General features: G+C 46.6%; 3 protein-coding genes across 3 annotated transcripts in view; 2 read left to right on the plus strand and 1 right to left on the minus strand.

The window, feature by feature from the left end:
• Positions 1–3,470, minus strand: part of hydin (HYDIN axonemal central pair apparatus protein) — a 118,242-nt gene extending 114,772 nt beyond the window's left edge. Inside the window, exons 1-3 of the mRNA XM_036544188.1 lie at positions 3,419–3,470; positions 2,744–2,908; positions 1,106–1,231 (exon numbers count right to left, since the gene is read on the minus strand). Coding sequence (XP_036400081.1) covers positions 1,106–1,231; positions 2,744–2,878 — 261 coding nt within the window. The 5' untranslated portion in view covers positions 2,879–2,908; positions 3,419–3,470. The remainder of the gene's footprint in view (positions 1–1,105; positions 1,232–2,743; positions 2,909–3,418) is intronic.
• Positions 3,471–4,166: 696 nt separating this feature from the next.
• Positions 4,167–8,003, plus strand: cmtr2 (cap methyltransferase 2). Its single transcript, XM_036544367.1, has 2 exons — positions 4,167–4,243; positions 5,280–8,003. The coding sequence occupies exon 2, from the start codon at positions 5,302–5,304 to the stop codon at positions 7,585–7,587; it is 2,286 nt and encodes a 761-aa protein (XP_036400260.1). The 5' UTR covers positions 4,167–4,243; positions 5,280–5,301; the 3' UTR covers positions 7,588–8,003.
• Positions 8,004–18,294: 10,291 nt separating this feature from the next.
• Positions 18,295–24,113, plus strand: part of pnp6 (purine nucleoside phosphorylase 6) — a 12,947-nt gene continuing 7,128 nt past the window's right edge. Inside the window, exons 1-2 of the mRNA XM_036543871.1 lie at positions 18,295–18,446; positions 22,551–22,720. Coding sequence (XP_036399764.1) covers positions 18,424–18,446; positions 22,551–22,720 — 193 coding nt within the window. The 5' untranslated portion in view covers positions 18,295–18,423. The remainder of the gene's footprint in view (positions 18,447–22,550; positions 22,721–24,113) is intronic.

Genomic DNA, 24,113 nt, shown 5'->3' on the forward strand with positions numbered 1-24,113 from the left:
ACTGTCTGTGTAGGGCTGCTGTGGGCTACTTAAAATGAGAAAGCATGCTGCATTCAAATGCCCATCGACAACATAAGTAATCTATCTTTTTAAGACGCTGTACTTGAAGAGTGAGTCTTGTCACAGAAAGCTTTAGCAGTGTTGACATATCCTCCCGGTGATACAGAACAAAGATCAGATCCAACACCGTAACAACAGCAACACAGGCTAATAATAGCTTTCCAGGCATTGTCAGGCAGGAAGAAAAGATGCAGATAATTATCCCAGGAGTATTGTGGATTTATGTAAATCCGAGTTTTCCTCATTTACCATTCAAAGCTAAATTTAACAGGGCGCAATAAGAAATAATACTTCCGATTTTGCATGTGTTCAAAGGAACTACCAGCGTGCGACACCGCCACTGGAGTGCTGTTTCTAACCTAAGGACTATATATTGTCAGAACAGCTGAATCGGTAGCCACATTCTGTCACAGACTAAAGACCCACCTCTTCCACCTATACCTAGTTTCCATGACCCTAGTGTGATCTTGTTCCCTGTTTATGTAATCATATATTATAGTTTTGTTTGTAGTTTTTTGTAGTTTCATTGTTTTTTCATTTTCATAATAATAGACATATTGTGTTTCACTTGATGTATTGTATCATGTACATGTAGTTGCTTTTGTACAACATTTTATGGTGTTTTGTTAAAAGCACATTGTAGTTGCACATTGGAAGTTGCTCTAGATAAGAATGTCGGCTAAGTAACAGAATGTAATGTATGTAAATGTGTGTCTTTGTGCAGTCAGTATGTAGTGCTCTGTGTGTGTGACTGTGTGTGTGTGTGAGTGTGTGAGAGTGTGTGTGTGTGTGTGCGTGGGTGTGTGTGTGTGCGTGTGTGTGTGTGTGTGCGTGTGCGTGTGTGTGTGTGTGAGTGTGTGCGCGTGTGTGAGTGTGTGTGTGTGTGCGTGCGTGCGTGCGTGCGTGTGTGCGCGTGCGTGCGAGTGTGTGCGTGTGCGCGTGCGCGTGAGCGTGAGAGTGTGTGTGTGTGTGTGTGTGTGAGAGTGTGTGTGTGCGTGTGCGCGTGCGCGTGCGCGTGTGTGTGTGTGTGTGTCACAGACGTCACCTTCTGGTGGGTGGTCTCGCTCATGTCCAGCAGCCCCAGCATGCGGGGCGGGTGCATCTCACGTGTGTTGGCCAGACGCTGCTCTGTGGTCTGAGACATCTCCTGTGCATACGCAGACGGGGTCAGCTGCAACGGAACAAGGTCAAACCGCGGTCAGCCGGGACGTCTGCACACCTAAGCACCTCACCCTGCAAACGCAGACGGGGTCAGCTGCAACGGAACAAGGTCAAACCGAGGTCAGCCGGGACGTCTGCACACCTAAGCACCTCACCCTGCAAACGCAGACGGGGTCAGCTGCAACGGAACAAGGTCAAACCGCGGTCAGCCGGGACGTCTGCACACCTAAGCACCTCACCCTGCAAACGCAGACGGGGTCAGCTGCAACGGAACAAGGTCAAACCGCGGTCAGCCGGGACGTCTGCACACCTAAGCACCTCAGCCTCAGGTAAACTTTATTACTTTATTATCACTCTATTACGTTAAATGGCATTTTATAATGTTACACTTAATCAATGTATAGTTATACTGTTAAGGGTAAAAAGACACACACACACACACAACAGCCGTGCATAAGACTAATGCGTAGTAAACCGTGCAGCTGAATTCCTGGAATATCTCCTTCCTACTGTAGAATGGCTGCAAGGCTTTTAAATCTACCCCTTCTTTATCTTCCTCTAAAATGGGAAATCTCTCCACCGGTTCCTCTGAGATAATAACACAAAACTGCACTTTCAGAAGTCCGAAGCAGAACAGACTTTATTTTAAAATATAAATGAATAATGAAGTAAGGGGATATATTTAATTTTTAATACCTGCCAGTTATTTGTGTGTTCGCAAAATACAGTCCTCTCCATAATTTAAAGACAACAGAAAAATTTCAAACCCTTGCGCTATACTTAGAAACTGAAAAGGAGAGAACTTTGAAGTGCAGCCATGTTCTTAGATGCAGAATTCTCACTGTTTTCAAAAAGAGACACAGAAAAATGAAATGTCCTTTAGCATGAACACCCCCCCCCCCCCCCCCCCACCCTTCAGAGAAGATGCAAAAACGCCTGAGATTTCGTGAGAGCTCGTACTGGCACCCAGTACACCCCCAAAAACACTGCCGTACACCCCCAAAAACACTGCCGTACACCCCAAAAACACTGCTTGTTCACTGCTGCTTAAACACAAGCAGGAGAGAGACAGTAAAATGATTTTCAGCAAACAGTAGCTGCATTTCATTTACGCTGCTTGTGGAAAACAGGACCTTGGCAGGCAGCAGACAGAAATCTGCTTCAGGACTCTGTGTGTGTGTGTGTGTGTGTGTGTGTGTGTGTGTGTGTGTGTGTGTGTGTGTGTGTGTGTGTGCGTGTGCGTGTGTGCGTGTGCGTGTGTGCGTGTGTGCGTGTTTGTGTTTGTGTGATTGATTGAGCAAAATGTGAGCCCTCAACAGAGAATTGTGTGTCATTGAAAAGAGGACAGCAAAACACTCGTTCTGGCTTGGGCAGCAGTGTAGGCCACGGACACGGTGTTGTACCTCTGAGACTACGGACACTACGAAACACCACACTGAGACTTTGCGGTTATACCTCTGAGGCTGGTTGTACAGAATATTACATGAACATTCAAGCTTTAATATTATTGAAGGCGTCTTACTCTGATGTGCTTGTTTTCCTGTTTCACCAGTTTGGGGTTTCGGGGTGCCACCACTTTGCTCCTGAACCCCTCGGGCAATTTCAGAGATAAGCTCTGGAGAGTGTTGGAGGCGGCCTGCACTTTGGAGGTCGGCATGGTGAATTCTTTTCCTTTTGATCACCTCATCTAGGGGATACAAGCAGAAATTGGCTCGTACATGTAAGTGTTCAAATTTTATAGAAAGAGAATAATTACCAGTTGGAATAATTCATTATTTAAATCATTTCAAAACACGGTTTATGATTTTAATTACTTCGCATGCTTTTATTTTACTTGAGAAATTACCTCTGGATATTAGCTTTATATTAGGAGTGTGGACGCGCACTACAAAGACCCAGAAATGCAGTCGTATACACTATTCTAAACACATTTGTGTTTCATACCTTTTCCATATCTTTTGCGCGTGTGTGTAACATAGTTATATAATGAAAAGGCTAGCTTTGGTGCTAACTAGCTCAGTGAACAGAGTGTATCAGACTAGCTACCTGGCTAACTAGCCAGGTTTTACCATGACAAATTCATGTTATGAATGGCAAACGACAGCAACGTACACGCAGTCTAAATCGGAAAAAATGAAATGGCTAGCCTACATATAACGCTGGTTTACTAACCCGTTAATGTACGGCAGATACTTACAAAATGTAACATTAATTCTCTTTCGTCTGTGTGCAATAGTGTACCATCTCTCTCGGCATAGTCCTTAGTTTGCTGGTTACCATGACACCGGGGTTGCCTGGAGTCCCAACAAACCCTTTCCTGATTTGCTGAGTGGCCCGGGGTGGTTTTCCTCAGTCAACACAAAGTTTGGAATAGGTGATTCTTAGCAACGGGTTTGCCAAAGAAACTTGTCGACTTGGATTTGGAAAGCTACATTTTAGATGCTGGATCAGTACTCTTTTAACACAAATAGGAGGAATAGGAGCGGTCCTGAATAGATAGCCTTGTTCGAAACGCACCTGGCGAAATTAAGTCGCTTGCGAGTTAACTTTGCCGGCTTGATTCGCAGATTGCCGGCTGCATCTCTTTCAATTAAACAATTAGCAGTTAAATGTTGTTGAAAAAACATGTATGTATGTATGTTAGATAAAGTTATATCCCAAAGTAATAAACAACATATCAACTTCCCTAATACGAACAACCTGTATGTTTCATATTAATTGGTTTATAAAACTCAATCGTATTCAGAGTGATCATTGTTGTATTGTCATCACGTCTGTCTCCGGTGCTGGTTCTGGATCATCTTAAGAATTGTTTACATAATGGTGGTGGTTAAGATTAAGGTTGAGAGCGCTGATCCTGAATCAGCTCTCTGCTCCAGAGTATCCGGAGCGTACACAGTACTCCACGTGGTCGGACGTCACTGCAGTTTGTATTGATGCTGCACCGCTAAGGAGACATGGACGTGGCTAGCGCTAGTTAGCTAATGAAGGGAGAAGAGTGATTTTGGCGTTGCGAGAGAAGGTAACAACAGATAATCTCTTGACAACGTCACGTATATTTAAGTAGGAATGAAACCACTTAAGTAACACTTTATATTTTTGTATGTGATGTTCATTTTTGGTCCCATGTCTCTGTGTTGGTAACTAGGCCCAACGTGACACCTCGGGTTTTCCTGCATTGCCCTTCCGTTACAAGTGCTCTCTCCTGCCTCAGAGGTGCCTCTACTATTGAGGCCGTCACTGAGCGCTTAAGTGCTGTGGAAATGATTGCTCGATATAAAATGCATCTCTCAAGTGTTGTCCAATAGTTAGAAAGCTGGTTATATATTTCAGCAAGATAGTTCTTCTGTATTTAATAAAGGTAATTTAGCTTGTCTAGCTAGGTCGTTGAGTCATTTTGCTACCTAGCCGGTAGTTACAGGGAGCAACTAGTTTCCACTAGTTTAGAACGGTAGCGGGCATCCTAAAGCATTGCTGAAGTGTTGTCATTTGTAACACATTTAACAGGTTGTTTTTTTTTTTTTATTTAACCATTAATTTAATTTTCTTTGCAGTGCAATTACCTATGAAATTATGGTAAATTAAAATGAAGCTTGCTAAGTGGCTAGCTGTTGAAAATGTAGTGCTTTGGAAAGTGTCCAGAGAACTTCCTGATTCCCTGGCAGTAGGTTTTTGTGATTACCATCTGTTGCGTGACATTACGCTTATTCATCTGCAGACGTTTTCCGTACCTGAAGGCTCTGAGAAATTAAACTTCTTTGAGATATGTCGGCAGTAATGGCTATCAGAAAAACTTATGTGAATAGGTATGTGAATGTGTACAATAATATAAATAAGTAATATAAATACCAAAAGCATAAGGTTGCATTAATGCATACGAACTAACAAGTCAGCAAATGTTGATGTAAACAAAATGTAAATTCATGATTTGATCTACAATGTGCAGTCTAAGCAGTCCAAGGCTACCTCTGTATGGTATTTTGGACCTCATCAAAATACAGATTGTCTGGTGGACTGATTTGTTTTCGAGAAAATGATTTCCTTATTTTTCTCTGCAGGCAGTAAAGCTTGAGGGTGAGAATGAGCCGAGGGCGGGGAGTAAGAAAGAAAATCAGCGTGGAGAAGACGGCAGACCTGGACTCGTTCAGCTCAGATGTGGTCGATGAAGTCAGGGAGCTCTTCAGCAAAATAACCACGTACTCCAAGCCGGCGAGTGGGGAGTGGTGCATCCCAGACCCAAACGAGGCCTTCAGGCAGGAGCCCGAGGAGTACAGCAGCCTGCAGGCTCTGAAGGCCTCCCTCAATGAGGTCAAGAACCAGCTCAGCGACAAGAACCTGGAGGTGTGGCACCAGCACACGTCCTTCACCAACAGGGCCGGGAAGATCATCGCTCATGTGCGCGCGACCACCAACGCCGAGATCTGCACCCAGGCCTGGTGCAAGTTCTATGAGATCCTGGGCACCTTCGGGCTGATCCCGGACAGGGCACTGCAGTGCGGGGAGCTCAACTCTGTTCACCTTTGCGAGGCTCCAGGGGCCTTCATCGCCAGCCTCAACCACTACCTCAAGTCCAACTCCCTGTACTGTGACTGGATGTGGGTGGCTAACACCCTCAACCCCTACCACGAGGCCAACGACAGCGGCACCATGATCACAGATGACCGGCTCATCGCCAACACCCTGCCCTGGTGGTTCTTCGGCTCCGACGACACCGGCGATATCATGCTGCAGAAGCACCTCCTAGAGCTGCAGGCCTTCACGGCCAACATGCGCAGCGTGGACCTGGTGACGGCCGACGGCAGCTTCGATTGCCAGGGCAACCCGGATGAGCAGGAGGCCCTGGTGGCCCCGCTGCACTACTGCGAGGCGGCGGCCGCTCTGCTGCTGCTGGGCCCCGGCGGCTCCTTCGTGCTGAAGATGTTCACCCTGTACGAGCACTCCTCCGTCTGCCTGCTCTACCTGCTCAACTGCTGCTTCCGGTCCGTGCACGTCTTCAAGCCTGGCACCAGCAAGGCGGGAAACTCCGAGGTCTACGTCGTCTGCCTGGACTACTGCGCCAAGGACGCCCTCAGGCCCCTGCTCTCCAAGATGATCCGGAACTTCGGGCCGGACATCACCCGGCGGGGGGCGCTGTTCCCCCGCCGCCTCATCCCGGAGTCCTTCCTGCGGCAGCACGAGGAGGTGTGCGGGTACTTCCACCGGCTGCAGGTGCAGACGATCGCGGAGAACCTGCGGCTGTTCCGCGGGGCGAGCGCGCAGGAGCGGCAGCGGATCGGCCTGCTCAGGGACTGCGCCGTGCAGTTCTACATGCAGCGCTTCCAGGTGCAGCACCTGCCCCGCGGCAGGTGGCTCTCCAGGAACGCCGTCCCGGGCTGCAGTGCCGGCGGGAAGCTGGCCGGCCACAGGAAGCAGGCCGGCTCCTTTAACGAGAGGAAGGAGCTGCAGTCCCTGGCCTGGACGGAGAGGCTCGACAGGGCTTGCGTGGACGAGCATGTCCTGGAGACGCTGGGGAAAGACTGCGTGCTGGCGGGGCCAGCAGAGGACTGCAGCATGGATGCCTGGTATGTCCTAGTGGGCGCTGTGATACCGAAGGTCAGGAGTTCCCCCTTCTGTGATCTGGACCTGCTGAGCCAGCTGAATGAAGCCCTGGAGCAGTCGGGGTTGCTGAAGGGAAGTGGGGATCCCCCAGCGCCACGCCCTGTTCCTCCCTGCAGCTCCTGCAGGGTTTCGACTCCCAACTCCCTGCTGTCTGAGCTGTGTGGCCGCCTTGGCAGCTCGCACGGGCAGCGGGTCCCGTGTCTGTGGGTGGGGAATCCGTCCGCTCTCAGCGGTCTGCCGCAGAGGGAGGAGCTGCAGGTGGAGGTTTCCCAGCAGCCCCCGCTCCCCGCAGCGGGCCACGCAACCCTGCACGACGCCGAGCCGCGGTACCAGCGGGAGCTGCTGGCCTGTGTGCTGCACTCTCTGCACAGCCTCCAGGCCGGCGGCTGCCTGGTCCTCCCGCTGCTCTCCGCCCTCACCCGCTTCACAGCCGGGCTCGTCCTCGTCCTGCACCACTGCTTCCGGTCCGTCACCTTCCGCTGCCCCGCCTCCACCGATGACATGGGCGCGGTCGCCGTCCTGCTGTGCGCCGATTACTGCCGCCCCCCCAGCAGCAGGCTGCTGGACTTCCTGAGGGACATGCAGGGGCTCATGTCCGGCCCCCCCGGGCCTGGCAGCCCACGCCAGGTCCTGCAGTTCGTGCCCATGGAGGTCCTCCTGCAGGGAGCACTGCCGGACTTCCTGTGGACCATGAACACCACCATCGCCAGGCACAGGCTGCACCTGCTGGTCCAGGCCGAGCAGTGCGCCGCCATGGTGACCCCTTAGTCAACCCCCCTCCGCGGCACCCAAACAGTGTCGGCCATGGCTGCCACTTAGGAACGGCAAAGCTGGAGCTTATTCTCCCTGCTGTCTGTGATTTACCTACTGCTGCAGGAAAATAAGATGATCAGCTTACCGCAAAACTAGAAACAGAGTGTCTTTGGGAGGAAAAAGTGGGCCAGTTCATTTTGCGTCAGGGGAATCACTCGCATCTGTTTGGTGACAGGACGGAAGGTGTTGCTCAGCGTATTCTTGCCTGCCGTGCTGTACTGCACACACGGACTGTTTCCTTAAGCTGTTTCAGGTACAGATTAGTTCCCCTGCATGTATTTTTATACAATATTTTGTAAGCAATTTGTTTTATTTCTATATGCAGTACAGAACATTCACACATAAAATTCCTCATTCTTTATATTTGAGACCCACAGTTTGAGTTGCCTTAATAAAATACAGCTCTAAAGAGGAAAATTTCTTCCATGTGCACTTTGAGCAGACAACAGAAGAGAACTCTGTAATTGCCAAAAAAACTGTTTCATCTTAATTGGTCTAAACTGTCAAGAGCTCCAGAGATTGGTTGGGAAATGCATTGGATGTCCTAGGGGAACAAATAGGAACTTTATTTTCAAAGGTTTATAATTGAGAGTAAGTGCTCTCTTTCCTTCTGTTTCATCACAACAGCTGTTATTATGGCTGAGTGTTCAGTGAAAATCTGAGGAATGTTTCCTCTCAAAGTTTGTCTGAAGTTGATTCAAGCTTGAATGAGTAAATATAGGCCAATTCCATTTCAGGCTTACTGGCTCTGACATGCTCCTGCTGGTTGTATTTCATGAGAAACCGCCAAAGGGGAAAATGAATGAACTGACTCAGTGTAAATGTGTAACAAAGGGTGATGTTAGAAGAAGCATCGCTGTGTGTCATTTCATTATCAAGGGCCTGAGGAGGGACCTCTTTTGACCTGTTACATGCTGGACACTTGCAGTGCATTGTGGGAAGGAAACACTGTACCTTTTAATCTACTGTTTAACTAAATGTCTTGACTCTGAGACCAAGCACCTCATCTCTAGCTGGAGTGTGGACTTGCTCGCGGAGCAACCCCAGGGGCCACCAAATAGTTGATATTTGGATTCCTTGGAGAGGTAAATGCCTCCTTAGAGCATAGCTTTAGTGAAGCAAACAGCCCAGCCCTGGCGAGTATTGGTCCCCCAGCTGGCTGTGTAAAGCAGGCTTGAAAAGGGCGCAAATCTCAGGCAGTTCTGACTGATTCGGGTGTCAGTACTTTTAAGAAAGCTTGAACCTTTTGAAAAATGCCTGCGGCACAGAGATGTCTGCGAATGTGGCTTTGGTGATCCTCCTTTGCTGGCTGCTGCAATTGCAGTGTTTCCAGGCTCCTCTCAGGTAATGCCAGTGGCTGTACAGCGTGAGGAACCGTACTGACCTGGGACCACACATCTGCCGGGGTGCAAGGACCAAGCTTCGGGAGGGCGTGTAGGATGCAATTAATTTCCAAACAGTTTTACTAGCCCTGCCAGTTCTGGGAGCGTGACTCATTACATTAGAACTTGAATACCTGCAATGTGTCACTCACCATCTTTGTGTTATACACATAAGGGCTGAGCTCATATACCATGAAAAAATCCAAAAATATGATATTTATGGATTGGTATGCTTTGCTGTTTGAAGGCAGTATGTTCTCTTCCGGGTTTTCTTTACTTCTCAGAAAGGTCATTTTGGGACTAGCTAAGAGATGTGACACCATCTGTCAGCATTTGTGTTCTTACTGTGACTTGGAATGTAGTCTGATGGCATATATATGGAGATGAAGTTTCTTCTTTTTTTATATATTTTTTTTATGATACATGCTGGAACCTTTTCAGTGAGAGCCTGATCTTGATGTCAGATGTATTCTGTTTGAATAAAATATGAAGAGATTTATGAAAATGCTTTATGTTTGCATTACAAATAAACTTCCATTTTTAGTGGATTGAATAAAACTTGTTCTTTTCTGTGAAAGCCAGCATGCAGTACTGTATGTGGAAAACTGTAGTCTGTATCTGTGTAAATGAAGATTCCTGGTCCCTTTTTCAGGTAGCAGGGGGTGCTTCTTCGGGACAGATTTATAGGGCTGACTTACACCAGACATGAACACTACAAATGCAAAAAAAGCCGTTTGTTCCCATGTTCTCTGTATTCCATGTTCTGCTTATTTGACAGCCACATTTTTCTCCTTGTAATCTGCCCTTCCCAAATCAAACATCAAAAGTGTTTGCTGAAGTAATTTCAGAGTCACTAATGAGTCTTCCACAGAACAGGACTGATTTTGTTGTCTCAAACCAAGTGAAATAATAAGCTTGGCAGAAAGAAATGTCAAATTTTTCAACCTCAGTGAGTCAGCAGGGCAGTGCACACTAAGCAATGTATTCATAACATGTTGCGAAACCAGGTGGAGATGATGTCTGTACTGGAACAGGGATGGGAAGCTTAGCTTCAGTTCCACTACATTAATATGGTTTAAACATTTTTATATTGTAAAGTTGAGTTTCGCGAAGTGCGGCTCTGTAATGTTGACTGTAGCACTGTGCCCACAGAGAGGGACATCTCGCATGTAAACGTAAACGTGTAACCCCTTCACCAGGACAGAGGGCCGCGTGCCATATTAGATGTGAGTGGTGAGGTAGAGATTAGCAGGCAGAAAACATGCTTTTATTTGATAAGCATCCTTCGCTTGTTTTTGATTGTTTTGCTTGATTAACAAGCACACCCATTTAAAACTAGAATGGTTTAAGTTTCTTTTTGCCTTGTTTTTGTCAGCATAAAAACCTAAGATCTTAAAATCCCAAAAGCCATTTTTGAATTACAGTTGCTCTCCTTTGCTTCCATGAGTACGCACCATGATAGCACTGCTGATGGTTTAGCTCTGACCATACCCAATGCTGTTTCATCATCCTCTCCTCGCTCTCTCTCTCGCTCGCTCGCTGCCCACACTGAATGGGTCCATTTTCCTCTCCTGAAAGAGAGAGAGAGAGCAAACGAGTGTCCTCTCCACTCCTACTGGAAATAAAACCGCAAATTTGAAAAGGTTGGCCGCGTGCTGGAGTGCAGGCCATCTTTTGGCCAATGTATGTTTTCCCATATTCGCCAGTCAATGGGCCTCGTTTCCATCCCCTGTTGGTCACACGTCTTGCACGTCACATCTTTTCATGGGGCATTTGCTTTTCTGTTTTTATAGGGATGTTCAATGTGAAGGTTTTATAGGGGACCATATGTCGTTCCTCAAGCCTCATTTGCCTTGCATTGTGGGACACATAAACAGCAACATCGTTCCCCTGAACCAGTATGAGAAATCACATCATTACTCTGAGTTGCCAGTCCTTTCACCACTGCAGACTTTGCTGTGGATAGTCTTGCATTTTACATTTACATTTCTATTTAATCATTTGGCAGAGACTCCTATCCAGAGCATTATCCAACACAAAACTGGCCAATAACCACAAATCCCTGGATTTCAAAAACACCAATACCTGTCCTTAAAGAGTATATAAAGAGTATTACCTGTCCTTAAACATAGTATTATGAGTGGAAGAGGATGAAAAGTTTGTGTGGCCTGAATGTCCACCCTTCATGAGCTGATGGTTTCTTCTAATTAAGCTGTTACTGTGTATCTTAATCTGTGATAAATTGTTTTATATGGCTGTTGCTATTATAAGTGATCAGCAGAAACACATTCACAAATGGGACACGGAAAGCATATTGTGTATCCCCCCCCCCCCCCCCCCCCCAAAAAAAAAAATGATGGTAGTCTGTTTTTCCCCAAGAATCCTGTGAGAAAAGCATCTCTGAAGGAAAACGAAAAACAGGACACAGACACGAGGGAAGAACACGGCGGCTGATATAACCCTTTCAGGTGCGCAAATCACCCCACTGCCTTCTGCATGTTTCAGACTCCCTCCCAAATTTCCAGTGGGTTTAATAGAATCTGCCACTTTTAATAATATATACGGTAGAATCTTCAAATCTTCCGCAAAGGAACCCTGACAAATGCAGAATTCTCATCAATTCAAAAAACGTAGCCACCTTTTTTACTCAGACCCCAGGATTAAAAAGTTATTAAAATCTTTTAAGATTTTACATAATTTGTTTTATATAATTTCCCATGGTCCAGCTCCTTTCTCCTGCGTTCCCCTGGCATGGTTTCGTGTGCTTGTTTTTCCTAGCTAAGGAGACAGAACAGCTGTTTGGGTAAGCGAGGAAATGAAAATGAAATGAAATGAGGTGGGGGGAGGGAGAAAAGGGAAACAATTTTTCCTCCGCCGGACTCAGCTGATGAAACGTAGCCCGCTGGAGAGCAGATGAGAAAACGCGCAGATTACAGGGCTGCGGATTGCGGTGTCTCGCAGGTGAGAGATGGGAGCGCGGAGAGCGCCGGGGCCGCGGCCGAGGCCGTGCGATCTCATCGCCGCTTTGATCAAACCTGCGTCAGCGCGCCGTGACCGGGAGCGCGCGTCTGACGAATGTTCCCGGCTGCTCGCGTTCATCGTACGAACAGGCTCCTTCAAAGCCTGATCCCAGCTCGAACATCAACGATAATTCTACGGTTAAAAAATCCTGTAAATCGCTCAGTCTTCTGGTTTAATAGGTCTGGTCACCCCTCAACGGTGATCACATGTATTGACTGCCGACGCTACCATATTATCAATGTTATCACGATTTATAGATTTTTAAAACCGTGCTCAGTGTGACTGGGCCTTTATGACAAAAGGTGCACTAACTAAATACGTAATGAAATTTAAAAAATAGTAAACGTCTTACTTGAAGCATCGGGAGAACAGTGCCATCCTGGCGAGGACACTCTTCAGAGTTAGTCTGCATCCTGCCACTGTGTAATATTTCAAATCGGAAACATTATTAACAACGTTATTAACTAAAGGTTATTAACGTTATTAACTGATAAAGAGTTCTTCGAACTTTTAGACACGTCTTGATCAACGTGTATCCCCCGCAGGTGCGGCACCAGCAGACAGTGGAGACTTTGCCAAAACTGTTTGTAATTATCTGTCGGTAGGAATGTAGCAAACTTGAATTGCTGGAAGTAAGATTTTGATCAGCTGCTTCATTTACTTGTACCGAGGGATTCATCCTAAAGTCTATCACGATTCCAATCATCAAATTATGTTGAGTCGAGGGGGTACGCAGACAGGAAACGTTACGCACCTTTAATTATATTTTCTGTTTGTGCTCTGAAATCAGTCAAAAGGAAAGGCTTTAAATGGAATAACAATGTGCAAAGTATTCTCAACACGGCGCGGGAACTCGTCAAATTAATTTTGTTTTCCTGGGTGTGATTCATTCATTTGTGAAAAAGAACAATGCCTTATATCATGGTTTCCCCCTGAAATCTCCATTCAAAAAAAAAAAAAACACCATATGGGCATCACCCCGAGACCAGCTGCAGAAAACATCGCCAATAACAGCTACGAGGAAAGAGAGAAACCAAGCTGCGGAGACCTCGAAGTGTGTTGCAGAAACGGAGGCAGGGGATTTTGTTTTGTTTTGTTACAATATGTGATTTTTTTTTCCCTTACAAAACAGAACATCATAGTGACGTTGTGTCCAGGGCTCAGTGTGTACAAAGCACTGTCTGCGTGTGGGCTGTAAATATGAATTCAACCCCCTCAAAGACTAACTTAGAAGTGAAACTAAAAGCAGAAAAAAACTGGGAATCACAAATTCTACAGCCCTCTTCTTGGCCTAACAAGTCTTTCCTGCACACCTGTGACCTGGCACAGGACTGTATGTGAGTTACTCAGCGGTGGGCGGAGCAGTGGATAAATGAGGACTCAGATGAGTGTTCGGGGTTGGCGGGGGTGGCAGCAGTCAGTGATTACTGCCTAATGCAGATACTGTTGCTGGCTGTGCGCACAGGGTTAGAGATAAACCGCAGGGACCGCAGGAGTGAGGGCTGCACAGGGTTAGAGATAAACCGCAGGGACCGCAGGAGTGAGGGCTGCACAGGGTTAGAGATAAACCGCAGGGACCGCAGGAGTGAGCGCTGTGCACAGGGTTAGAGATAAACCGCAGGGACCGCAGGAGTGAGCGCTGTGCACAGGGTTAGAGATAAACTGCAGGAGTGAGCGCTGTGCACAGGGTTAGAGATAAACCGCAGGGACCGCAGGAGTGAGCGCTGTGCACAGGGTTAGAGATAAACCGCAGGGACCGCAGGAGTGAGCGCTGTGCACAGGGTTAGAGATAAACCGCAGGGACCGCAGGAGTGAGCGCTGTGCACAGGGTTAGAGATAAACCGCAGGGACCGCAGGGACCGCAGGAGTGAGGGCTGCACAGGGTTAAATGAGGGTCATTTCTATTTTTGTGAATTCTGCTGAAATTTGAGTCATCGTAAAATGCAATACTTGCTGTAATTTCCTTTCCTGGTGTTGTGTGCAGTTTATTTCCCTCTCTCCCTTTCCGTCTCAGCCTGCATTGTGTGGATGCATCACATCAGAGAGGCTGCGGCCTCTTTCACCATCACCACTGCTCAGGTCCGAGATAAACAGCTTATCATTACTGAACTGAATGCTGAATCCCAGACATCACCGGCCTTAAAACAAAGCATCATACACTCACACACACGCACAAGAGTATACTCACACATGCGCACATGCACACACACACACACACACACTCATTCTCTTTCAGATGTATGACCCAGCACAGCACTCTGTGTGTGTTATTAAGCCCCTCTTCCTGTCCTTTAAACACATCTCTCCTCCACTCCCTGAGGGCCCTGTTATACTGATGGGTAAGGCAGTGGGCGCTTTGAGATGACCTTTGCCCTCTGATGTCACGAGACACCAGCTCAGTGTGGAGCAGTAGGCCAGTCAGGGCACTAAGCTATCTCTGCGCTTGCACGGGCACCGCGCTAAGCGTGCGTTTAGCTGGAGGATGTACATTACAGCGCATGCAGGAATCACAGGAGCACTCTCATTGCTAAGGGGGTTGCCTGTTAGCCTCCTGAACTTGGCAATTCTCTTTGCAGCTTTGCAGAGATACTGTGGAGTGTGTGTGGGGGGGGGGGGGGGGGGTCTCCGTTCTCTTTCCTCTTTTATTTCACAGCAGCTGGGGTACCTGTGTTTACCTGAGGGACTGCCAATCCCCAGTGCTTATATCCAAACCCTAATGGAGCTCAGCTTCCAGTCCGTCAGTAGCTGGCATCAGCTTAGGTTCCTAACATTCCACTGGCTGGCAGAGCTACTCAAACAGAGGTCTCCTGCCACCAAACTCCAGGGGAATTCCTCCAATTAGAACTTTGGTTTGCAGATCCATTCTAAAAACCTCTGCACTGGTTCCCTAACTGCCAACAAGTCACCTTTCAGACATTTATAGCAGCAATGTGTTGTCATGCATTGTCTTGGCCAGTGTATCTAGTGAAATGCAAATGCCTTGGAAAATAAGCCAAATGCAAAAATATCTGGCAAAATGATTCACGATTAAAGATTCAAACATGAAAGCAGAATATTGAAAGATTTCAGGCAGAAAGATTGTCCTGGACCAGATATGAATGAGTTGGTTTGGGATTAAACATTGGACGGTGTGATATATTCACCAGAGAGGAAAGGAGAACTGTCAACATGTTCTGCTTTAATTCCTGCTTCACTGTATGCCTCTTTTTCTGCTCTTTTTTGTTCTGTGATTTCATCACCTTAAAATTTTCCACAAATTCAAAGAGAGGTCAGATCCACTATGTCAAACCCAGCAGTGTAAAAAGAAGAAAATGTATACACACACACACACACAATTGTTTTCTCCCGGGTGATATTTATTTCATGTAAGAATCCCAATGGATGGTTATATTGATTTATTGAAAGGACAGAAATATGCCTCCCACAGCAGAAAACACAGCACAAGCGTAACTCAATCAAGAGGCGCGTAATCCGCTTTCCTGTTACACCAGAGCAGTGCAGGGGGAAGCCTCTCCCTGCCCGCATCCTCCACCGCTCTGATGTTATCCCCATCGAATATACCCCACACACAGCTGAGCTCTGTTCCTGGCCAGAGTCCAGGCTGCTCTCAGGGACAAGCTGAAGGAGGACGGTGTGTGCTACGCTAACGGCGAGGTGGGAGTCAGAACAAGCTCATCCTGCATCACATCCACTACACAAGAGCAGGAAGCTGTAATTAAGGGTGGAGAAAGATCTACACCCTCCACGCATTCAGCTGGAGGCTGGTCGATACTGCGATTTCCCCCCTCTGGTCAATATTCTTGCGGGGACATTATGGGATGTCAGGGAAAAATCCGCCACGAATTAAAATGCTGAGCTGCTTCGTACCCCGTTGCTGAACCTAACTCTGGCAGCCCGGTTAGTACTTTACCCACGTTTTTATTATTAATCATCCACTTTAATCATGTTGGATGAACCTGTTGTCGTTGCTATGGAGACAAAAGGTTACTGAGTGGGTGTCCCAATGCCCAGATCTTGTCAGGTCTGATCAAGCCACTGGGGAAATTACAAATCACCCCCTACTCTAATTAGCAGGTATTTGTCCATCAATAAAAGCAATAAATTAGCCTCTGACAAAATATATTGGGTACTTCTTTCACTGGATCGTCCCCTAAAATAAATTTTAAAAAAGATTACAATGATCCTGCATCCATGTGTATACAGTGATCCAGGAATACTTCACCAAAAAACAGATTATGGTTTGATTGGATGGGAAATTGATTTGTCTGCATTTGATTGTATTATTCTACTATCAAATATTTCCCCATTCATTCTGCCAAATGAGTATGAGATAAGGTGTTTTTCACTGATTTATAACCTGGAGAAAAGTTCATTCTGCATGTAACCAGATTTTATTTTGTAACACCTGATAACAAAAGCATATAATGTTCTTTTTTTGCTTCATTATTTGTTTTTGTTTTAATGAGGTACAGCTCTGTTTGAAACCTGAGTCGGACATGACAGATTAAGGAGGGGATTATTACCGCTGAAGTCTGTGTCCACGTTAACTCTCTTTGACTGAGAGAGGCTTATGGGTCTTTTAATGTCGTTCTGCTAATTAAATAGTGTCTGAAGAGAAACTGTGTGGGAGATCAGCACTGTCACAGGTCTCCTGCAGGACACAGCTCACCTCGTTCCCTCCCAGTTTCAGGGCTCCAGGACTTTCCACCTGTGAAACAGTCTGAGCCATTTTTCATCAGATTTATGCAAGCTCCCCTCCCAGGCTTGGTGTCCGGTGAAAATACAAAGGGGTACACCTGCAATCCGGGGGGGGGGGGACAAAACGTTACATCTTAAAAAATGTAATGCACCCTTAAGCACTCCCATAGTGCTGGCCCTGCCCCCCCTAATTTTCACTCCACTCTATTTCACTGATTCCTGAGGGCTTTACCTTCCCCTAAAAAGAAACCTTCCGATCATTTCCATCCTCAAAGTGCAGGTAATTCCAGTCTGGCAACATTCTGACACCCATAGCTGCTCTTCAAAATGGAGGAAATGACGCATGGTTGGGGGTTAGGGTTAGGGTTAGGGGGGCAGAGGTAGGGGTCTCTCAGTGACTCCCAGCAGAGGTGTTTTGAAACATAAGCCCCCCTGATGTACCCTTTTGAGAAGTGGCTTTTTTGGTGGGGGTATACACTACAGATCAGGCGAGGTTTAATGTCAGCAATGTCATTTTCATACCAACAGCTTATTATCATTATATCAATCATCAAAGAATGATTTATTATACACTGAAGTGCAGTGTAACTAAATACCATGCTTCCTGCAATGAAATTTTTCGTAATAATTAACATCTTAAAATTGGTGTAATTTAATTTATACGTTTTGAAATTTACACCATTAGAATGTTGTTTTGGACACTGATTTCGATCTTATCTTTCTTCTGTTATTGTTACCTAAGTAATAGATGCAGGCTTTTAAGAAGAATTGATATTAACACCGCTACACATAGGTCTAATGTCTTTCGACTCGACTCGACTCGAGAGTGTTATCTGTTGCTACGGTTTCAATTTATGATCGGTAACCTAATTCTAACGCCGTCCATTACTCTCTCTTCGATTTAGTTTTATTTCCCTCGCATAAAACGAGAAAGAGATCATTGCTAGTGGCGTGAATTGCGTATGGAGGGGGGTTTCTTCGGTGTGGGGGCGTTTTCTTCAAGCGTATATGTGAACACTGTCTTTATGCCTTTTGATGTGTCCCTTTGAACCGCTTTCTACATCTGAGTCATTAGCGTCCATCAGCGTCCCCTTGGCGAATGACGGGAATTGTAAAGAGTATCTGACAACACTACACTACACATTAAACAAGCACGGTGAAACAGGTTCTGACCACGAGAAATTCAACCGCAGCTCAAAAAAAAGAAAGTGAGGTTGTCTAGCCTTTTCCTTCCGTGTTCCTTTCATATTTAAAGGTGATCTTCGTAAGCGAAACCACGATAAATGTGGCGTCTTTATCATAGACTGCAGTATAGACGCAGCGGGTAGTCTGTGCCCGTAACAAACGATCCAGAATCAGTTTACCTACCCCTAATACAAATTCCAGTTATTTTATACAAACGGCGGTACTGGTCTTGGATCAGTGCGGAAAAGCAGAACACGGAGTGTCGGCCCTGGAGCTCCTGTAATTGCTGACCGCGTTACCCTGCAATGCTGTTAGCCTGACCAGGCCAGTTAGTGAACCGGTCTGACAGATAACTGGATTAGAATAACGAGGCGAGCTCAGCCACTCCTCCATCACGCGAGAGGAGAGCTCTAGAAGCCCGGCGCATCTGCGATCCGTTCGGCCATATCAAACCGAGAAGCTGCCACCGCCGCACCGCCAGCGTCCGTGCCCACCAGCGCTCGCCATGTCATCCGCCAGCGAATGCAGGTAAGGTGTTAGTGAAAGACCGAGCTAATGCCGCACACAGACAACGGATTTTAACCTATCACTTTGTTAATTTCCCTCACGACAGCCCCGATACGCCTCTAAAACGAGCAAATACATGTATCTATAGCACTGTCATAGCAACAGTAATCGTGTATCTGTTAGCTAGCTACAGCAACACGTCTCCTCATTGCCAAAATAATCATTCTAGCTAGCTAGTTAAAGTCCAATACGACCTTCAAATTGCTGTTTGAGTGGATGGGGCGGAAGAAGCTGTAGTTCTTTAAAACACGAAGAGCCGGTAAGCATACTCATGTTTTCATAAAATAACATTAACTGCAGTGACCGTTATTCAACACAACCTATGGTCCATCTGGGCTCTTTAAAGGTTTAAAATACGTTCAAACAAACGCATACAAAACACATTTACGAAACAAGTGTTTAGCAATTGCTCTCTGGAATGCATGGCGTCCCATACGTCACACGTTCTCAAGAAAATTGGTGTCCGCAAGGGGTTGTTGCAGAAGAGCAATACCACAAATGAGTGGTGTAATATTTAAATCATGTTTAGCACCTGCGTCATTAATTGCGAAAAAAAAACTAGGATGAACTCTTAAAGAGCCCGACTTCCTTTTTCAGTCAAACGCTATGCAAAGTCCATTGAAATACGCGTTAGAGGCAGAACAAGCTGCTGTCAGCTCTTTGGTGAGAGAAAAACGGGCAAGTGTTCTTTCTGCCAGTGAAAACAAAGAGCGCAGCTATTGTGCCAGCTCACCAGCAGCAACACAGGCGGCCGCGCACGAACGCCGCTCGGACCCTGTTCTGAATGCAAATCGCTGATCCAGCGCACAGCCGCAGCACCCTGGACAGCTCCACGCTGCTCCGCTCACGCTGCGCTCCCTCACTCCCTCATCCCCGGCCTTCAGCACCTACACCGGCCTTTAAAGTTTTTTTGTTCGATTGTTTGTTGGTTTGGCACACCTGCATTCCTCGCTTCACTGACATTTAAATACGTCTCACGTCTAACAAGGCGAGCTTCAGTTCCTCTTACTGTGCCAGCAGCTAAGCTGCAGAGTGGAGTAAAATTTTATGGCGATCGAAGTTTTATGAGTAAGATCGCGTATTGTGTTCTGTTTGCTTTCCAAAGCCATGTCGCCCATTCATATGACAGATGGACGCAGATTAGCTTGCTGCAATCTTTTATGTGCTTTATGATACCCACGACAGGACCGTATTCACTTCCTCACAGTTACGTGCTGTCCACGAGGTCCGTTCTCGGGTGACGCGCAAGTGTCTCATGGGAAAAATGTCTGAGATACTGGAATGGCCAGTTTACCTCATACAGTAGCCCCCTTTCCAGTGTCTCATTTTTAGAGAAGCCATATCTCTTGCTGAAATAAATATAGAAATTTGTATAGTTATATAGGTTCATCTGTTACTTTTTAAAAGAATGACACCCAATGGAAAAGACTCAAAAAAGCAACGTCCACAGGATCAGTGCCAACGAATGACCTTCGCCCTCTCTCAGACTTGGCACCACTGAACCAAAACATGTGACCCCACCATGAAGTAATGTATAAACAGGTTTATAGTTACCTATACACAGGATAATTGTGAAATATATTGCAATCATTCACCATATTCCCCCGAATCGTAGTTATCCATTACTTTTGTGACACAGCAGAGGAAAGACAGCTAGCACGTTTCGCGGGTGCGCATAAATGAGCCAGTGTCGTGCTTATAAGGAAGAGCTGCCATGAAATATTAGCAAGACAAGGTCTGCAGACACAAAGAGCTGAGTGTCGCCATGCTAACCACAAAAGCAGCCACACACGTCACTGTGGCAAAAATGTACAACAGCACACAGCAAAACAGAGTGGTACAGTATAGTAGAATAGAATAGAATAGTGTGGAAAGGATACATTTATTTAATATACTCTGATAATAAATTATACTGATATAATACATTTAAGCATAATTTTCCATGTACTCAACTGCTCCAGATTACATTCGCACAGTCAGAGACATACACACATGCAAACACAGACATATATGCATACATATATATGCACTTTTATGCAAAGGCATGTACTTAGCTACATTTTGCCAAACTAGCACCTTGAAAATTCAAACCTAGCCCCTCAGAGGGAGCAGCCATGTCACAGAACGAACAGCCTGGTAGAGAGAGAGGAGTTACACCACAGAGAGAGAATAACCATGTCACAGACGGGTGGCTTTGAAACTGTTCAGATCAGCTGATGTTGCTAAGATACCAGTCTCCCTCTTTCGAATTGTCTCTCTCTTGCAGCTGACAAGGTAGTGAGGTTTGAAGTGTGGGGGGAGGGGGAGGGGGGTGCAGCCAGGCTATTAATATCTGAGGGTTTCCCTCACAGCGAAGACAGCGGTATTATCCTGCTGCACACCTCGTGCAGCAGTACTGAGCTGAGTGCTGCCTGCCCACAGCACCTGATACAGTGAGCACCAGCTCCCCGGGCAGCACTCCCATAGTGAGATGCAGTTTATGTCCTCTTGAGAAATGGTATATTTCAAAATGGTGCAAAGCCCCCCTCTGCGCAAAACACAAACACACACACACACGCACACACACACACACACACACACACACACACACACATGCACCTCCCCCATCGGCCTGTCTTGCAGAGGTGATCAACACCCTCAGAGGAAGAACAGAACCCTCCTCTTCCTCCAGGGAGTTGAACTGATCCTTTGTAATCAGTTGCTCAGGCTTAACAAACAACAGGGGGATTCACTCAATCACTCCCCCCCCCACCCCCCCACCCCATCCCTTCAAGGCCATAGCATGTCCCAGGACCCTCGGTGTGATGTTACTGACACAAGCCCCCCCCCCGGAACCAGATTAAAACACCTCCATCATATTGCCCTCTCCCCCAGCTGCAGCCCCTAACAGGGCCAGTGACTCCTGTGGGGAATTATGGGTATGAATGGATGAGATACGAGAGCACAGACTCACACTGACCCAGGATCAGTGCGGCGCAGCACTGGTAATCACAGGTCACGATGGAGATCCATCACTGCGGGCGGTGTAGCGGGATGAGGCCATCTCTCTGAGCGCCGTCAGCGGCCGTCACGCTCTCACTCGGACACATCACTGCACCCACTCCAGCAGAAACACAGGCTGTGCCTTCCTGTCCAGCCCCTGCTAGCGCTTTAGCGCAGAACCTGTGTCCCGGTCCGACACGGCTAATCAAAGCCCGTTCAGCCATACCTGGGGAGCAGGTGTCTGGGGGCACCGGGGGTTTCCGTGGGTTACCCTAGGTCTCCTGGTGTGTATCCAGGTTACTTGCCGTTCCCCTCGGACCTGTCATGGCTTCGCCTGGCACCAGTTTGCCTGTACCTGCATTAGTATGCACAGTTATGCCTGTTGTTCACCTTTAAATGGAGGCCACTGAACAGGTTCTCCAAGTTTTCGCAGCATCTGCATTCCCTGGACACCCTTTTGAGTTGCACCTCTGCCCGGGATTCATGGTTGGTGATTCAATCGGACACACTGCAGTGGTTTTGTCTAATGCCCTTCCAAAGCCCTTCCAAAGAGAGCAATATAAACTCGATGGTTCAGAGGATGAATGAAACTATCATTTATCAGTTCATGGCCGATGCCACAATCCATAGAGGTCGATGGATAAATGGTAACTTTGTTTGCTGAAGTCTATGATAACACATTGCATAATCTATGATTGTACAGTATGAATGAACAAGCAGTTAAAAAACATTTTTCCGCTTGGCCACTTTCCAGTAGCTGCACTGTATGTTGCCTTCTGGATAATTATGATGGCATGCTAATTAAACCCCTAATGGTCAACACAGGTACGACAGGTGCTCTGTCAGTATGAAAGCACCCATAACAAAGATCTCAACTACCTCTGTGCAATAATTAAACCATGAGTCCATAAATAAAAAACTAAAAATATACTTTAATTAATTTTACTTTTCACCAGAATGGCCCCAGCAGGCCGCATGGTTGGTCTGGAACACCTCTTGTAGGCCTAGGGAGGGTAGCCCTCCTCGCCTGACACGACTCTAACCTGTCTATATCCCCCCCCCCCTTTTTTTTACCTCCCCCAGCTACACGTATGATCAGTACAGGGAGACAGCTGATTGGCTGCTGGAACGCTGCAAGGTACGTCCCACGGTGGCCATCATCTGCGGGTCGGGCCTGGGGGGCCTGGCCGACCTGCTGGAGAACAGGACAGTGATTCCCTACGAGGACATCCCCCGTTTCCCTCAGAGCACAGGTCAGTACGGCCTGGCGTCGCTTCCTGATGACATCACAATCAGCGCTCACAGTCCTCTCTGCCCACTGGGGAGAGATGAAAGGGACAACTGTGATGACGTCGTGTGAGCTGGCGGAGGCATACGCATGTGTCCGATCACCCACCCCCCTCCCGCCCAACACCACACACACTTTTAGTAACTCATACTATCAGTATTGTATTACGGTAATTGAAAACATGAACGCATCTTAGGTAACCTATGTTACAAAAATAGAGACATGTAGATGACCATTAAGGCATTACTGCGAGATTCTGTTGTGTCAGCTACTGCTAGCAGTGCGCTAGCCTCAGTGACAGCTGTTTCAGTGACACAGCTGTCTCAGTATTCTGTCTGAGTTTAGGCTTTACTGCCTTCCCTCAAACTCCAGATGGCTACATGGCTACACAGCTAGTGATATTAAATAATTATCCATCTAGCTTGGCCGTGTAGCCAGCAGCCAACCAAGCTGTGTATGCTGGAAATAATTTTAAGGGGCTTAGAGTCCTGAAGATTTAAGATCAATATTGTGCTCAAACTACTGGCAAAGTCTGCATGAATACTGGTGTTTGACTCCAACCTCTATACTGATGTAGCCTGGTGGTAATTTTTTAAAATTTAATTTACCCGCCCAACACAGTAGAAATTATAGGCCTGCTGTGTGCTCCAACCTGAGGTCAAAGTGTGCTTGCAATTTTTTTTTAACAAATATGCGAGGTATCAAATAAGTATTAATGTGAATACTTTGTAGAGTAGAAAATTCTCAAAAGTTCACCAAAGCATTGCTGTAATTAATGTATGACTTCATGAATATCGATTTGTCTGATAGTCTGATAGCTTCAAATCAAATATGTAAGTGCATTTCATTTCTCATTCCAGATACGTTCATTTACATCAAAATTTAAGCCTGGAAGTTTAGAACCTTTATTTAATTGTCTTGCTTATTATATTTTAGGTACAGTTCATCAGTCATAGAAAAGTTATTTATGATCAGTCTCATGCTCAGTTGGTCCACAAATGTGCCAATAGTTTAGATTTGTGTGGAATCATGCACCACTTCGTGAGTCACGGGCTGTGATCACTGCTGTCCCCTTGGCCTTATCAATCTGACCTGGGGGTGAAGACTGGGGCTGTAGTCACATCAGAGCAGGGCTGCCCCTCTGGCTAAGGGCATCAGGGGCTGGGATCTGACATGTTGACATATACAGTTAGCAAGACTGGAGATGATTGGCCTGTTTCCCAACTGCTGCTGCAGTAGCATGGCACCTTGAGCCAGAAGTGGGGTCACATTCATAGGCCAAAAACGTTTATGACAGAAGTAAAAGCCGAACGACAATGTGGCTTCTCAAATATTAAAAATAAAAATAACATACTCCT

The sequence above is a fragment of the Megalops cyprinoides genome, chromosome 13 (assembly GCF_013368585.1).
Source record: "Megalops cyprinoides isolate fMegCyp1 chromosome 13, fMegCyp1.pri, whole genome shotgun sequence".
In the NCBI taxonomy this organism is placed as follows: Eukaryota; Metazoa; Chordata; class Actinopteri; order Elopiformes; family Megalopidae; genus Megalops; species Megalops cyprinoides.